Here is a 16,985-nt window from a genome sequence, read left to right as displayed (position 1 = left end):
GCAAATGGGATCTAGAGTGAGTCTGATGTTCAATACCTGGGAGCTGACTTATGCTTGTCTTAGGCTAACTCCCTTAAGAGACAGAGGCAGACACGCCCCAGGTCATACCCTGAGACAGTGATGGAAACACACCTGGGTCCCACTCCGAGGCTCTTAGGTCCACCTGACACTGCCCCCACCAAGTGAGATGACAGGCAGCAGAGCAGATGAGCATGGTGGGAAAATCTTTCTAGTCTCTGATCCCCACGTGAGGGCTGGCACAGGTGGCAGAGACAAGATAGCAAACCCACCCCAGCCAGCTTCCACACCCGCGGTGGAGAATAAAGGAGCTGGGGGAAAAGTCAAACAGAAGAACGTGCCTGGAAAAGATGTTTTTTATGTTCACTTACATGGAGGGAAAAAAAATCAAAGTATACAGCATGAAGATAACGCTCAGAAAATCCACCCTCTGAGCCAGTCAGTTTCAGTGGCAGCTGTAATTCAAGAATTGCCAAATGCAAGTCATAGAATCGGGGGGTGGGGGAGAGGGTGGGGGTGGGGGTGGGGAGGAGAGCCGCCGAGGACAAGGTGGTGATTAGGTACTATTTCTCTTCTAGTTTCAGATAATTTGGAGTTTCAACTTTTCCAGTAAGTCAGAGTCATATAAACAGATGCCATAGCAAAATATGATTGTGTACAAATAGATGACTCCTGAAGCATCATGGAAATACTATTTTAGGGAAAAATATTAAAGTCTGGTAATAACAGAAAACACAAATAGGATCATTTGAGCAGTTCTGTTTCCTTGTATGAACAGCAGTTGTAAATGATAGAAGCATGTGGAAGAAGGAAGCACTGGGTTTGCACATAACTTAGAATGGGGTAACATCTCCAACACTGGCTTGGTAAGAAAACATGGAAGACATCTTACACTCAACAACAATGGCTAAAAGAAGGACATCACTGTCTGAAAAACGCAGTGGGCAAAATGCCATGGCTTTTTGTTTTCAACTCGCCCTTAACCGTGTTGGGATGTGTTCACACCGCGTGGGTTTCCTGCGGGATCTAGCACCGATATATGGATCAGATTTTGCTATTGATCTGAGTCCTTTGTGTCTTCAGTATTGAGTGTATTGAGGTATGTTTTCTTTGGTTGCTGTTGTAATGACTGTGTAATAAAACATGTAATATTTACAACATTTAGACATTTCAGATTTCAGTGTCAACTCTTCTTCACATCAGAAACATTGGAAAACTCTCTCAGAAGCATCAGAAGGTCATTACTTCCTAGCATCTGTCATGAAACTGTTTTCGATACACAGAACAATCAGCCGGTTGGCACAGCTGTAGGCTTTCTGGTCCAGGATCTTCCCTGTGCTCAGCGGGGAGGCCAATCCCGTGACGGCCACGTCCGAGGTTCGCCACGCTTCACAGTACTTGTCCACAAGCCGGACGCCATGCGTGCTGGAGCCGTGCCAGACGACCTTCTGGGGCCTAGAAAGTCATGTTGTCATGTTATTTTTCCAAGTGACACTTTGGTGTGGTATATCTCCGTGAACAAACTGGCACACATCTAGTGAATCAAGTCAACTCGTTAACCCTGTAGGGACATCTCTCTCTCTCTCTCTCTCTCTCCTCTTCCCCCCCAAGTCCTTCCAACTTTCTGAACACGGGCTACCCTGGCCATACCCAGCTTTCATGACTCGGAGCCCTACTCGCTACATTGCTTGGTCTTGAGTGGCTCCTCTCATTCTCTGCCCAGGTTAGTGTCTCATCCGTCAGACTCCATCACCGGCCTCTCCTTGCACACAGCCTCCTCTGATTCTCACCCCGAAGCAAAAGCGATTCATTTCGTTGGACCTGGAGTTGCCCTGGCTCCCGGCGCAGCTGACCAGGGGCATCCCGTTGCCATGCCCGGGACCCCAAGAGGGCGTCCACCTCCACTTACCAAGAAGGATCTGCCATGATGTCTCGACCGTCGAAGGAGTAAATCGGAACACGTGCGTTGAACTGACCTCCATGGCCAGAAAAAATCGAGTCCCAGTTATTAAAAAGTACTTGGCCCTGTGGAGACAAAACACCACATTAGAATCCTTAATCCATCAGCCTGCAAATGAACTCGAGTTTTCCGCATTCCACCTCAAATGAGAGTCCCCACCCACGAACCCAGAGACTGGACATCGTGGGAACTCCAGAAATGTTCCTGGTTGGATTTTATAATCTATCCTTGAGTTCTTTTTTAAAAATTACCTTAATTTCTGGAGTTAAATTCTCTTAATATATGCATGTCTAAGGCTCCTCCCCATGCGAGGTATGCTTCAGGTCTTGGTTTTATTTATTGTCATCTTAAAAACTTTTATGCATGTGTACTGAGATTTGACTCGGTGCCAGGCTTTGCCCCAGTCTACACTGTGGGTGATACGGTCATGAATCTCAGTCCCTTTCCTAAAAGGTCCTGTTCTCTTATGGAGAGAGGGAGAAATGCCAATCATTCCAGTGGGCAAAGGTGGTTGGGATAGAACCTGGGAGAACGGATGGAAGGTGCTGGCTATGGGGTCAGGGTGGAACTTGCCCGCCTGTAGGTTCCAAAGTGGGGCACTAGGGTTGCAGGGACAGGAGGGTCTCAAAGCTCGTTTGAGATCTCCTTAGGCATCGGGACCCAGGACGTAGGTATGAGTAGCAATAGACAGGAGACATGCGGGCGGCAATAGAACCACCTCTCTCTAGCCTTACAGGAGCTGACCAGTGCCATGGTATAATGGAGTGGTCTTGCAGGGCTCTAATGTCTGCCATGCTCTGGCAGCTTGGATACCTAAGAGTAGCAGGCCAGGGTCCTGGTCCCCTGCCCCTGAGCTTGCCCAGGAGCTGCTCAGCTGCTGCCTTCTGGGAGGCATCCTCGAGTGCTGCCAGGCTCAGGGGTCAAGGACACTAATTTTAGTTGGCCGTGACTTTGAGCCAAGTTTTCTCATCTGATAGACTGGAAAAGGAATAATTCCCATTTTTCTTGGAAGTATCTATTAATATAATAAAGTGCTCTGTAGTAAACAAAAGAGGTTATTGTTCTCCATCCTGTCTGTTCCAGCAGCCGTGGACCAAGCAAGCAGGAAAGGCCATCATAAGCACGAGGAAGTGGAGGTCCAGAGAGGACGAGTGACCGCACAGAGCCAGGGAGAGAGCTGGGCCTGGAGTCGACACGCCTACTCTGTTAACATCACGGCAGTGGCTGCCAGTCCCCGGGGGCCCAGTGCGTCCGAAAGGTAAGGGAATCAAGTGTTTGGCTTTACCTTGAGGTTCACTATAGGAAGGCTGTATCGCTCTGCCTTCCTCACAATGGAGGAGAGATCTTGCAGGTGGGTGGATAAGAAGGCTCGGTAGGTTGACAACAGGCCTGCAGCCCTGGCCTGCTGGAAGCACTGAAAATCAGCTCGAATGTCCCCTGAAAATGGCGTGTTCAGGGCCACCAGGTGCAGCTGAGAAAGTAAGGGAGAAAAGACAGCACAGTGAAAGGCAAATCCAGCCCTGAGAAGATCCAGACTTCTCAGGGCTTACTGCCATGTTCTTATACCAGCATGTGTCCTTTGTATGAAAACCACATCACGTCACAGGGGTCAAAGTGCTCAGCTGGCTGTTTGGGAGGTGGCGGCAGTGTGGGTGCAATTACAGGTGACTACTTAGTCTCCATTCCCGTTAGGCATTGTCAAAATGTACTACAATGAATATGGACTGCTCTTGAGTTTATGAAACACTAATTTTAAAAAATCCATCCCTCCTGCCCTACGTTCTTTCGGGGCTCTCTGAAGGACCCCCTTCCACGTGCTTCTCTCCCAACTCCCCTCCCATTCCTCATCAGACAGCAGCCCCTGAGCCCCTGGGTTGCCTCGCTCTGGTTTCTAAATTTGAAGGACACCTTTCAGTTCTTTTTCTGGACCGCCTGGCAGCCTCTGACGCCGCTGGCCACACTGCACTTGGCATTCTTTCTTCCTCCCTGGCTATGGCTTCTCAGTCTCCTCGTATTTCTTCCATCAGCATCTTTTTTGTTTTTGCTCCTCATAGTCCAATCCCTCTTTGCTGGACAGACCCACTTTCAGGAGCCCCCACCACTCCTGGGACCATTGCTCTGTCTCCAAAGGCTGTGATGTCCACGCCAGCAGAGGGCTTCCAATCTCCATCTCCTATTCCCTTCTGGTGGTCTCCACTCAGGCATCCTGCTGGTGCCTCAGACTTACCAGGACCCAAGTGAGGTCCTCCTTGACCAATGGTGGCCCTGTATGAAGCACGTGTCTAGTGTCTGTCAGGTTCAGGCCTTGTTCTTTGGAAGCACACCCGCAATTCTTGCCAAAAGGAGGGCCCTTGGGATCTTTGTTTAGTGGTAGCCCCTGCCAGGCAGACTTCCCTGACCTTCCTCACACTCTAGCACCCGATGGCTGTCTCACCCAAACACCGCAGTGCATTGTAATTGTCTGTTTTGTGTTTGTCACTCTCATTAGTCCGTAAGCACCCTGTGCACCGAGTATGAGGCCTGGTAGAGCAGGCACACAGCTCCAGTGCATGCTGGATAAGCGTGTGGATTGTACTTACAGCAGGTCTCTCATAATTGGCACTCAGAACAGGGTTCAGTGGAGGTTGAGGCTGAGGCTGATGTGGCTGTTACAGAAAACAAGAGAAGAATCAGTTCCGACTGTGGACTCAGTGTCAAATGCCAGGGTGCTAGCAGGGAGACGTTAAATAGTCTGTCTTTAACCGTGAGGAGTTTTGTGTTAGAATGAAAAAGTTGGCCCCAGGAAGGGAGGAGCATGTTCTGAAGCCTTTTACAAAGAGCGCCCAATCAAAGAAGCAGAGACAGGTTTCATAGCCAATCTGCTCACTTCCTGGAGCAAACCACCTCTTCAAAACCTCAGTTTCATGATCTGCAAAATGGGGATGATAGCACCTGCCTTAGAGGGTTGCTGTTGGGGCTAAGAGATGCACCATGTCAGTTGTGCACAATTCTAGAATGCCCATGATTTACAAGACAGAGAGTGTCAAAACCTAAAGGGTTGTTGGAGATCACTCATGCCAGACACTGATTTCACAGAGGAGCAAACTGAGGCCAAGAGGAGGGAAAGCCTTGTCCCAGGAAGATTCAGCTACTGCATGGAGGGGCAGCAGGTATCCAGCCTCTGGATTCAGTTCTCCTGGCACTTTGTGGAGCGAGAACATTTTATTGGTACCCAGTAACCTCAAGGAGCCGCCCAGATTTAAACCATGCAGAGCCGGCTGTCCTGTCTGGAAAGCAGCGAGCTGGAGACCCCAGGGCACTGGGAAAGCACTGATGAACCGAGGCAGCGGGGCACAGCCGGGAGACTACTCACGTTGCTGGAGAGCGCAGGGGGCGGAAGGCTGTCGGCCGGGATGGGGATCAGCTCCCCCAGCTGGAAGGGAAGCAAGACATTGACAATGAGGCCACCACTAGAAACTGTTTGCCTGTGTTCAACACAGACGAGCGGTATTTGCAGGAGTAGACGGCTATTTTCGTAAGGTGCCTGGAGGCAGGTTGTTAAGGAAAGTGCTGGGAATTACCTGTAGTTTTTTCCAGCCATCTCGGACGCGAATGAAAAACTCAGCGCTGTCCTTCAGGTAGATGAACGTCCCCTCTATTACCAAGTGTGCGTGCCGCAGCATGTCGTCCATGTTGCTGAGTGCTGTGACCTGCCAAGAACACAGCTGCTCTCAGGGGCATCGCGGCACACACTGGCCACTCGCGGAGCCAAACAGGAGCCACCCTCCCATATCTGATAGAAAGGCGTAGTGTACACACGGGGATCTAGAGCTTCATTAATAATGAAAGGATGCTCGTTTTTCCTAAATTGTTTGTTTATTGAGGAGGCAGAGTGAGAGATACAGAGATGGGGTTGGGGGAGAGAGAGAGAGAGAGAGAGAGAGAGAGAGAGAGAGAGAGAAAGAGAGACTCTATCTGCTCAGCCCCAAATACCTACAATGTCCAGGGCTGGACCTGGCTGAAACCAGAGCTAGGAACCCAGTCCAGCTCTTCCATATGGGTGGCAGGAACCCAACTACTTGAGCCCTCACCACTGCCTCCCGGGTCTGCATTAGCAGCAAGTGAGAATCAGGAGCCAGAGCTGGGGTTGAATCTGGGCGCTCTGACATGGGACGTGTGTCATAGCTGGTGTCTTAACCACTAGGCTCAATGTCCACCCCAGGACGTGCTTTTTGGGAAAACAAAGCACGTAGCACTCTGAAACACAACACCACATGGCTAGAAATGAATTAAAACAAATAAGAGAGTATCTGTGAGTACAAAGACGTAACAGCGGGGTTGGGTTCTGGCATTAGCAAAATCATCAGTAAGTTGCGCTCTTTCCATTTTTAAGCTGTTTGGTGGCACGAGCACTGGTCCACAGTGTCACCTCATGCTGCTCCTCAAAGACTTCCAAAAGTGAGCGGCCATGCGTCGGCCTTGACTCTTTGCCGTCCCACGGGGTAGGTATACAATTAAATACTCCTTAGAGAGTGGGGGCCTCTAAATTCTCTGTCTAGAACACTGACAATGATCAGCCAGCCATTTGGCCTATCTGAAGCAGACTTGAAAGTCACAAAAATCCATTGAATAGCACCAAATCTCAAAGAACTGTCAGCTAAGACAGCTTTTATTTTTCATTTTAAGTGAGGAAGATTATAGGTAATGTTCACCTAGCCTTGAAGGTAATGACTTTGTGCATCAAAAATGGCTTAGAAATCCCACATGTTACCAAATGTGAAAATTCCTATCACACGCTGGACAATTCTCTCATTAAGTATTTGAACCAGACACTGCCATGTGGCACGTGAGCATCCCAAGCAGGGATGGGACTTAGTCACTGTGCCAAATGCCCATCACCAGTTCTTTCCCTGGCAGCCAGTTTTTCTGATTAGAATCCAGTAAAGATCAAAGAGCATCTGTGGGACTGCTGACATCCTCAAGAGATATTCTCCATCTTTCTGCCGCGTACAATAACCTCAGAGTCCTGTGCCCTGCTCTAGTGAACTGTGGAATAGCAAATGTACTCGAGGCATCCTTGGCAGAAGAGGGAAGGCTGAATTACCCAGGGCACATCTGGCTGGCAAAGGACCTGCTGTGATATTGTTTATAGGCTTGTGCTTGGGGCTGGTGCTGTGGCACACCTGGCTAAGCCACCACCTGTGACGTCGGCATCCCACATGAGGGCCAGTTTGAGTCCCAGCTGATCCATTCCCAATCCAGCTCCCTGCTAATGCACCTGGGTAAGCAGTGGAAGATGACCCAAGTGGGATACCCAGATGAAGTTCTAGGCTCCTGACTTCAGCCTGGTCCAGCCTTGGCCGTTAGAGCCATTGGGGAGTAAACCAGCTTATAGAAGATCTTTCTCTCCCCCTCTGTAACTCTACCTTTCAAATAAAATAGTAGTATAAAATATGTAGTAAAAGATACATACATATTCTTGAGCTTATGGAATGTATATATTATGAATGGCTCTTACTATAGCTTAGTCAATTAAAGATTTGAAGCATAGAATGTAGATCACAAATATTTTCCTGCGTCTTTTTTATTTAAGAAGCCATCTGAATAGAAATAATACCTTCTGTGATTTGTGGAGCTCTACTAATTTGTCATAGAATCCTAATTCCAAGACAAAAAGAGTGCTAGGCCCTAAACACTGTTTTAAAGTTTTCAGGAAACCCATATGAAGTAGGGTAATGACAACAGACAGGCAACGCTACTCACCAAGTTTCTGGTTCCTGGAAGCCCTGGTTGCCCTGGAGGGCCAGGTGGACCAGGCAGGGCCACGGCTAAGACAAAGCAGAAAAGGAAAGTTACAAAAACGCACTCAGAAAAGTGCCTCTGGTGTCAGTGGGTCACCTCACTCCTGTGTTGCGAGGTATCCCACCTTGCACCTGCACCCTGGGTGTTCGGGCCCCAGCGTATGACTTGGGCTGCAGAGATGGTCCAGGGAGGAACTGAGATTCCCATCACTCTGGATCAAGCCACACTGAGCACTTTTCAGTTTTGTAAGTGAATAAATTCTTCATGCTGTTGTTTGTAAGAGACAGTTGAAGCTGAATTTTCTTTCCCGTGTATGCAAACGTGTTTTGACTCATTCAACTTCTTCCTCTCCAGAGCCAAGCATGTGACCCGTGAACAGAGGAAGCAGGCTCAGAAAGAGGAAGCGAAGGTTCTGGGCTGTGGGAGGAGGCGGGGGGGGGGGGGTGTAGTACCAGGAGCCGTGACCTTGGGGCCGGGAGACACAGACCCAGGTCCCTGGGCTGTCAGCTCCCAGCTGGGTGATCTTGAGGAAACCACAGCTCTGTGAACCTGTTTCCTCGACCGTGAAATGGGGACAGACATTGCTTCTTCACTGGGCTGTGGTGAAAACAAGGGCAAACTGTCCAGCATTCAACCAGGGCTTCTCAGCCTTTGGGGAGTCACCGTGCCTTTGGGAGCCTGACCCAGGCTCCACAACACGCCTGCACACACACACAGCCACACAAGATTCTACAAAAGTGAGATGACAGATCCCAGAGGCACATTCCTGACTGCTCCAGGAGCCCTTCCCTCAGGCAAACATAAAGTAGGCACATAATACCTATTCCTTTGCCCTTTTTCTACCTCTCCAATCCCCTGCCACTCAAAATATCTGCCAAGTTCTCTGCAGAGTTAAAGATACTTTGACAAGTCCCCATAAAGTCACTGCATATGATCCCTCAGGTCATTGCACACCAAGTCTTTAGTTCCAACGAGGGACTTGAACATCTATACATAGGTGATGAATGTCTGGTGGACAGAAGAACAGAGAAGGACTTGCATTTGGATCCCAGCCATGCCTCCTACTAGTATTTGTGACCTTGAATAAGTCTCTTAACCTCTCTGAGCTCAGTGTCTTCATCCATGAAATGAGTTTTAGAATAATATCCATTTTATCTCCCCAGGGTTGCCGTGAAGATGAGAGGGGATAATGGCTATGCAAGTGTTTTGTAAACTGTGAATTACTGTCCATCATGTGAAGGGCAGTCCTTGCTCAATGCAGCAAGGTGCCCTGGGGTAGCCCGGCGCAGTGCTGCTCAGGGCCACAGACTCTGCACCCTGCACTCACACTGCTCTCTGCCTCTGCCTCTTGCAGCTCCTACTCAGCGCCAAGGCCACGTGGGCCTCTCTGGCTCCATCTACCTGGCATCTGCTTTCTTTGTAAGGTCAGTATCCTTGTACCTTCTCTTGGGCTCTTCCTCCTCATCTCCACAACCATCTGGTCCCAAAAAGAGCTACCATGTTCTCATGGGACCCCACCTTCTGGCCAAAGGTGATGGGCACGAAGCTCAGGATAAGCCAATCAGAATCCTTCCCTGGGAGTTGTTCTACCCCAGGAATTTCTGACTAAAATTGAGCAATAAGTTAATATTTCTAGCTGTCAGGGGAAGCTGTATGTTGTTGTTAACTGTATGTCCCTGTGTGCAGGGGATGTGGGCTCTGGGGAAGAAGCATGGCACAGATACACAGAGGGAAGCTGAGACAAAGCCACAGAATCCTGGCAGGGATTGAGTCTTTGGTTCTAGCTGTCCCTCGGGTCCCACGACACATCTACTTCCCCCATGCATTGATCCTTTACTCTCCTTCATGACCAACACGGTTCCTTTTAAACTGAGCCAAGTTGTTACGTTTTCATCACTTGCAGACAAAGGGCTCAGGGATAAGTTGAAGCCCCAGTCCCAAAGAGATCTCCTATGTGGAGCTCTGCCTGGTGCCCCAGACTCGGGAGATGTCTTCCCAGGTGTGCTTCCACCACACCTGGATTATGCCAAACCAAACAAACAAACAGGCATTCAGGCTATTATTGCTACTATTACTTCCTCAGATAGGTCCAGGGAAGTCGTACAGGCTTTGGAGCACACTGGTCTGAGGCCTAATCGTGTTGTGCCACTTATTAGCTCTGTGACATTGGAAAGATTCTTGAATGCCTCTGGGTCTCCCTCTTCTCCTCTGTCAAACGGAGGTGCTGATATTTTCCTTTAAGGGCTACTGGGAGAACTCAATCAGATATTGGGGGACAGCGATTAGCAAATGCCGGGCACATGGTAAATATCCAATAACTGACGATTTTCTTTAATCTCGCTGATATTGCATTTGAGACTCTAAGAGGCAAATAGATTTTTACATAGGGAACCTTAAGTGGGGACTTACGATCTCAAGTCCTTAGGCATCTACATAGAAGTCAGAAAGGTTCTACCCACAGACAAATAGAGGCTCAACATCACTAGTCATTAGGGGAATGCAAACCAAAGCCACAATGAGCTACAACTTATCTCTCATTCGATGGCTGTAATCAAAAAGATATCATAAAGACATAACAATGGCAAGTATTGGTGAAGACAAGGAGAAACTGGAACCTTCATATGCTGTTGGTAGGAATGCAAAATGTGTGGCTGCTTTGGAAAACAGGTGGGTAGTTCCCCAAAAAGCTAAACACAGAGTTATCATATGACCCAAGCCATATGTGTCCCCGAGAGAACTGCAAATACACGGTCACACAAAAACTGGTACACGAGCGTTCACAGCAGCGCTAGCTTCAACGGCCAGCACGCAGTTCCGCTCAAATGTCTAGGAACAGATGAGTGAATAAACAAAGGAGATACCCAAGCAATGGAATAATATTTGTTCAAAAAAAAAAAAAAAAAAAAAAGGGAGTGAAGTACTGATCCTCGCTTCAACATGGAGGAACCTTGAAAACATGCTGCTCAGAGAAAGCAGCCAGATACAGAGGACCATATGCTGTGTAAGTTATATGGCTCCATTTATACATATTGTCCCAGACTGGCGAATCCTGCGACAGAAAGTAGATTAGCAGTTGTTACGGTCCTGGGTGAGGGGTAGTGGGGATAAGACAGTGACGGCTAATTGATACAAAGTTCCTTTGGGTGTGATGAGAATGTCCTGGAATCAGCAGGGGAGGGTGCAAGATTTTACGACTAAATTAAAAACCACTGAATTGTACACTTTACATAGGTGAATTTTATGATGTGTGAATTATACCTCAATTTTTACAAAAGAACAGAAAGCAGTTTGCATGGAGCCAACAGCCTCTGTTAGACAGTGTGTGGCTGTGACGCACTACCCACACAGGGTGACCCCGACCCTGCTCACAGTACTAACCTGCTCCTAGGATAGCCGGCGGTCCTGGTGGCCCTGGGGGTCCTGGGGGTCCGGGAGCACCAGGTCTTCCAAATCCAGGGGGCCCAGGCAGGCCAGGAATACCCGGGGGTCCTTGGGGGCCAACAACAGTCTCCCCTTTTTGGCCCTGTCAAGGCAAGCACAGGGTAACAGAGGGGAGAAAGGACCACAAATCCCTAGAAGTCCCTCCTACTCCTCCTCTGGGGTCCTTGGTAAGAAGTCAAGGCACACCAGCTACTGCTATTATTACATTATTGTGCTACATGACTGTTCTCAATCCTGGGTCCCATTCACGGAGATGCAGGACCTAAGGATGGCAGCCCAGTCTCGTTGAAAGATACCACAGAGAAGTCCAGAGTGCCCTTGGCAATGACCTAGCATGGGGTCCTGGTGTGTAGTTACATTTTGCAGATGAAGAAAGCGAGGCTTAGGGAGAAGTCACATTGGAGGCAGAGCTAGAAGTGGAAGGCTGATCTTGCCTGTTCTACCCTTGTGCTGAGCTCTGGGGCCAATGCCAGCGACCTGGACCCTGGAGTCAAAACTGGGCCCACTGGGGCACGAGCTTGCTTTTCTCCCTGGTGGCCTGGAGAAACCTCTCATTCTAGGGAGACCGAGCAGCCCAGGAGCCCCTTCTTTGGTAAAATTTCAGAAGAATCAAACAGCTCCCCAAACCTCTCCCCGAGCTTTCGTTCTGCCTCCATTATCTGACAGGTCCACTGTTAATAACTCTGCACTGAGCAAGATTTCGACCACTGACATGAATAAGACAGAGGGCTTAGTGTCTTGGCCAGTTCTCTCCCCTCCGTGGGCCTCAACCAACCTCCCCACCGGCCCACAACCACAGTATTGAGGGGAGAGCTGGCTGATCCCCAAGGCCTGCTCCAGCTTGTAGTTCTGCGACTGACCCTTGAGTCTCTGTATCAACACTGGGGGCTTCGGGGGAAGCTGTGAGTCCTCGGGGAAGATGACTTAAAGGCATCACTACTCACAACCAGACCCGGACTTCCCGGCAGGCCCGGAGGCCCGGATACAAAGAAGTTGTCATTTGCATCGCCTTTTTCTCCTTTGAATCCCCTGTCTCCATTCTCCCCCTGGAAGAGAGAACACAGGAAGGCTGAGTCAGGAGTGGGATAAACTCAGTCTCTGACATAAGCCCAAGAAACCGGACACAGGCTGCTATGCTCTGAACGTGTCCCCCAGATGTCAAGTGTTGAAAACTTCATCCCCAAAGGTCATAGGTCAATGGTAATTGGAGGCAGGCTCTTTGGGAGGTGACTAGGTCATGAGGGTTTTGCCTTCAAGAAGGGATTAATTCATTCATGGGCTAACGGATTCATGGGCTATCAAGGGAGTGGTTTTGGTATAAAAGCCAGTCCTCTCTGGCTCCCCTGCTCTGTCTCATCACGTGACACCCTGAGCTGGCCTGGGATCCTGCAGGGAGGCCCCACCAGCAAGCAGGCCACCACCAGATGCAGCCTTCCAGACCCATGAGCTGAATTAACCTTATTCTTTATAAATGGCCCGGATGAGGACACTGGCCATGTGGCTAGTAGAGAAAGCCTCACCTTCAAGCTGCTCAGGATATGTCTCAGGTAAGCAGGATCAACAGGAGGGCCTGAAAAAGAAATACTCAGTAAAATCCACAGCCTCAATGGCGAGAAATTTAAAAATAAAAGTCTCCAGGCTGGCAATCCTGGGTTTCTGCTGGTGGGAGCGACCCTGCTTTGGTTTAGCGCTGGGCTTGGAGGCAGAAACAGGTGCTGGGCACCCTGGGCAAGTTCCTGGCCCTCTTTGGGCCTCATCTTGCACGTGAAACACGAACAATGGAACTTCTGGTCTCTCTTGACAATGTTCCAACTTGGCCAGGCCAGGCCCATGACAGGGTCTCACTGGCACGCAGTGGGGCTTGTGGCCAGGCTGGTAATGCAATCAGTCTCCCTCTCTGGCCCAGCTGCATTTCTCAGGAACAGAAATCAAAGGCAAGGTCTAGGACAAGAGCTGGAATACCTGGTGGTCCCTGGGCTCCTTGGTCACCTTTTTCTCCCTTTGATCCAGGAAGACCCCAGGATCCTTTCTCTCCTTTAACACCTGCCGCCAAAACATACACACATTAAAAAAAAATGAAACATAGCAAATCACCTCCATTGTGAATAGAACTTCCCTGAGACACGTTTGAAACTGAGCCTCTTTAGCCCAGTCCACTCACACGAAAACACTGGGTGTAAAATCCTCTGGCAAACGATGGGGAGGGCAGAAGCAAGTGCATCCAACACAACCCTGACCTTGAAAAGCTCACTCACTGGGGAGACAGACATAGCGTGCAGTACCACAAGGCAGGGTGGTAAGTACTATTGTGATGCCAGCAGAGTACTGTGGGAGCCCAGTAGAAGCTACAGCGAACTCTCACACGGACAGTTTCACGGGTGTGGCCTGAGGCTCCACATTGGATCAGTCTACCAGGCTCATCTCAGCTGGGTCTGTGCAGCCACAGGATGAAAAGGGAGCAGAGGGATCTCCCGGAGTGCCCGCCCAGGACAACCAAGAGTGCTCAGTTGTCCTCCTACACGGTTGGGCGAACGCTCCAGGCGCCTCATTGCGCCCCCTGCAGGACCCGTCAGAAACACCATTTCTGCAGACCTGGCACTGCAACCCCACCCTCGCCTCCAGTGCTTAATACTAGAGGAGCTCAGAAGACAGCCTTTTCGGGAGGACCAGCAGCTGGGAAGTGGTTCAGGTAGGGTGGGCGGTAGACCCATGAATCCCTGTTCTCTAAGAGGTATAACGGGTCACCCTGCCAAGGAGCCAAGCCTGGGAATGGGGTCACAGAATGCGGATGAGGTCTGAGGCTCAGGCTCCCCCAGCGTGGGCATCGAGGCATGAGACTGGCTGTTGCAGGTCAGCAGGGAGATGGGAGATGCAGCCCCATCTCTTGGAGCCTCGCCAACAACAGGGCAGTTGCCTGAGACTGGACATTTGGACTGTGGGGGCCTAGGAGGCTCCCTGACCACACTAAGACCATGGAGAGCGGTGAGCAAAAAAGGAGACCGTGAATTCACCACTTGTCTGGGGGCGGGGGCGGGGGGATGAAGACCCACAAACAAGCAGGAGGATACTGCGCACCAGGGCCCATGGCAGCCAGAAAGGTCCGTCTGCTCCCACCCCAGGCAGAGGAGCCCACAGGGCTCAGGAAGAATTAGGGCTCTGAGAAAGCAGAGCCAGCTCCATCCCTCCTCCCCAAGGCCCACCTTGCGCCAAAGGAAAGGATAGCCTTGGACTGGATCTGGGCATGAGGTTTGAAAATAAGCTAGGCACTGCACCAGAGGTGACAGAAACCTAGAGGCCAGATGTCATCAGGAGACCCCCGGCTGGCAGGCCTGGGGGACCCAGCCCAGGCAGAGGTGAGCATTGAAAAAAAAAAAAAAAAAGATCTTCCCTTATTTAAGGAGCAAGCGTCTGGACTCTGCAGTCACGAGGGGGACACCGGGAGACACCGGGGGACATCTGGTGCCGCCGGCTGTGAAGAGACAGTGACTGCCCACCTGCAGGCCCCCATCCAGGCCTGCTCCCCTCCTCTGTGCAGTGAGAACGGTGCTGATGTTGAGTTACCAAACATCCAAGCCAGCACTCATCACACAGCTCCCCCCCGGAAGCCTGTTAAAAGGCAGGTGCTGATGGGGCAGGTGGAGGGTGGGGCCTGGGGCTCTGCATTCCTAACCAGCTCCCAAGGGATGGCTGATACTGCTGCTGCTCTGTGGCAGAGGTCTTCTGAGCCGCCACTGCTCTTCTCGGTGTTAGCCCTCGGTCTAGTGCACTACCACGACTATTTAGCCGTCAGTTCTCTCAACGGATTCCAAGAGCCTCAGAGGCAAGAACAGCTTAGGGGTCATGGAATTCATGTCTCAGTGCAGTGCATGGGGTAATACTAAGCAGGGGGTCAGTGACAGTTTTCTGAACAAATGGAGGGCTTCCTGCTACTAGAAGGCCAGCCAACACGAGTAGCATAGACAGATGTGTGACCATACCTCAGGGGCCCAAGCCCACAGCCTGGCTCAGCTGCCACCCCTGCCAGCGCCCCCTGGGCACCCATTCTGCACCAGCACAGGGCACAGGAAAGCCATCTCCTTCAGAGGCCCTGGGGCCAGGACGGGATGCGGAGAAACACAGAGCAAAGGAAGGAGTGCGTACCGTGGAAGGTGATGAGTTCTGGGTCGCCAGAATGAGTGGTGCCAACCTGCAGAGAGAAAGGCCACGTCACACACTGCCAACCCCGCCCTGGCCTTTGCAGGTGGCCATTGTCCAGGGGGTGGGGAGAGTGGAAGAGGCGATGACCTGGACCCAGGCAGCCATCCCTTTGACTCTGGAGCCCCATAAACCCTAAGCTCCAAGCGGGAGTCTCAGCATGTAGCTGGGCTGGGGCAGATAGAACTGAGACCCACTGGCCCCAAACCCAGCAAAGGGGAAGTCCAAAGCTTTAAGGCAACAGAGGATGGCGGTGATGGTCTGGGGCAACAGGAGCACTCTTGGCCTCTTGTCTTATCAGCGAGGATTGGTTTATGCAACCCAGCCAGTGATGTGCACAGGCCACACAACAGCTTAGCTCTTGTGTGGAATCAAAAATGAGCTTAAGGAATGGGAGCAGGTGGTAATTATTAAGTGGGGGATTAAGTCATTAGATTGGAGGAGGGGGGCTATTCTGAGCTCCCTGCTAAGCGCCCAGGTCCTGGAGTCAATCCAGACTGTTCTAGAAACTCTCCCTTCCCAGAGGCCTGCAGTTCCTTATGTAACAGGATGGAGCCACCTGCAACCTTGCTTTTAATAATCCGCCTTCACCTTTTTCCCCGTAGATACATGGCATCAGGCTCCGGCTGGTGCCAGGCTCCTTCTATGCTTATGGGGCAAGGGTCACAAGTTGCTCAGAGGCCACCAAAAGAAGGCTGGGGGCTGGGGGACTGTGAGGGAATCTTCCAGGCAAAACGTCTCGAAGTTAAGGACGAAGGTTGCAGCGCCAGGCTCCTATCTCGCAGCTATGCTGATAAAGCTGCTCCAGCCCAGGCGTGAGTTGCAAAGCAGGGAAGAGCTGGAAGGGGCTGGCGTGCGAAGGGACCGTGAAAGGCTGCTGCGGGTGAGCAGCACTTCTGCTTGGAAACAGCCACTTTGAGAGCTGGTGCCCCAGCTCCCATGGGGTCCAACGAGGCAACTTGAAATAAAAGTCATCAAAGGGGCTCTGTTACCCTTGGGGTGAACTCCATGACCCCGCAAAGGCCATGGTGCTGGGAAGGGTCCCAGCACAGGACCTGGTACTTGCAGTGACATTTCTCTGAAGCTTCTGCAGACTAATATGAATGGGCCACCCGTGGGAAGCACCTGGCATTCACTCACTATGGGCCCCAGAGCTGGCCATAGCCCCTGTGAGCTGTGAACTCTCCTCTACAGGGTGGAGGTGGCACACGGAGATCTCCCAGGAGGGTCCCTCCACGTGGGTATTTTGTGTCTGTCTTCAGGTCATCAATACAAACATATACCAGGATGCTGTTGCCCTCCCATAGAGCTGGGGGCCAGCAGGCCCCTTTGTCACCTTCCACAGGCTGGTCCTGTCCTCTGCCTCCCAGGCCCTGGGCTGCAGATTTGGATGCCTCAAAGCTTCGACATGACAGACGCATAGGGAAACGCTCAGCTGAACTGCATCACCACCCCCGACAGACACCAACTATGAACCCATTTCAAGGACTGTTTCTAAATCGTGATCAGCAAGCTCCCGAGAGCACAGGCCACACCCGGCTAGTTCGCTCCTGTATCCTCCAGGGCTTGGCAGAGGACTTGGCACTCCCAG

The 16,985-nt window shown here is 50.9% G+C and overlaps 1 protein-coding gene across 1 annotated transcript in view; it reads right to left on the bottom strand.

The window, feature by feature from the left end:
* Positions 1-356: 356 nt before the first annotated feature.
* The window catches only part of COL15A1 (collagen type XV alpha 1 chain), a 110,667-nt gene continuing 94,038 nt past the window's right edge, over positions 357-16,985 (bottom strand). Inside the window, exons 32-43 of the mRNA XM_089301025.1 lie at positions 15,341-15,386; positions 13,163-13,243; positions 12,721-12,770; positions 12,145-12,246; positions 11,138-11,282; positions 7,721-7,785; positions 5,539-5,667; positions 5,331-5,390; positions 4,558-4,623; positions 3,264-3,449; positions 1,928-2,043; positions 357-1,473 (exon numbers count right to left, since the gene is read on the bottom strand). Coding sequence (XP_089157151.1) covers positions 1,260-1,473; positions 1,928-2,043; positions 3,264-3,449; positions 4,558-4,623; positions 5,331-5,390; positions 5,539-5,667; positions 7,721-7,785; positions 11,138-11,282; positions 12,145-12,246; positions 12,721-12,770; positions 13,163-13,243; positions 15,341-15,386 — 1,260 coding nt within the window. The 3' untranslated portion in view covers positions 357-1,259. The remainder of the gene's footprint in view (positions 1,474-1,927; positions 2,044-3,263; positions 3,450-4,557; positions 4,624-5,330; positions 5,391-5,538; positions 5,668-7,720; positions 7,786-11,137; positions 11,283-12,144; positions 12,247-12,720; positions 12,771-13,162; positions 13,244-15,340; positions 15,387-16,985) is intronic.

This window comes from Oryctolagus cuniculus, chromosome 1 (genome assembly GCF_051225735.1).
Source record: "Oryctolagus cuniculus isolate XC-2025 breed Fujian yellow rabbit chromosome 1, ASM5122573v1, whole genome shotgun sequence".
Taxonomy (NCBI): domain Eukaryota; kingdom Metazoa; phylum Chordata; class Mammalia; order Lagomorpha; family Leporidae; genus Oryctolagus; species Oryctolagus cuniculus.
Note: the sequence above shows the minus strand (reverse complement) of the source record. Positions and strands in the feature narration are given on the sequence as shown.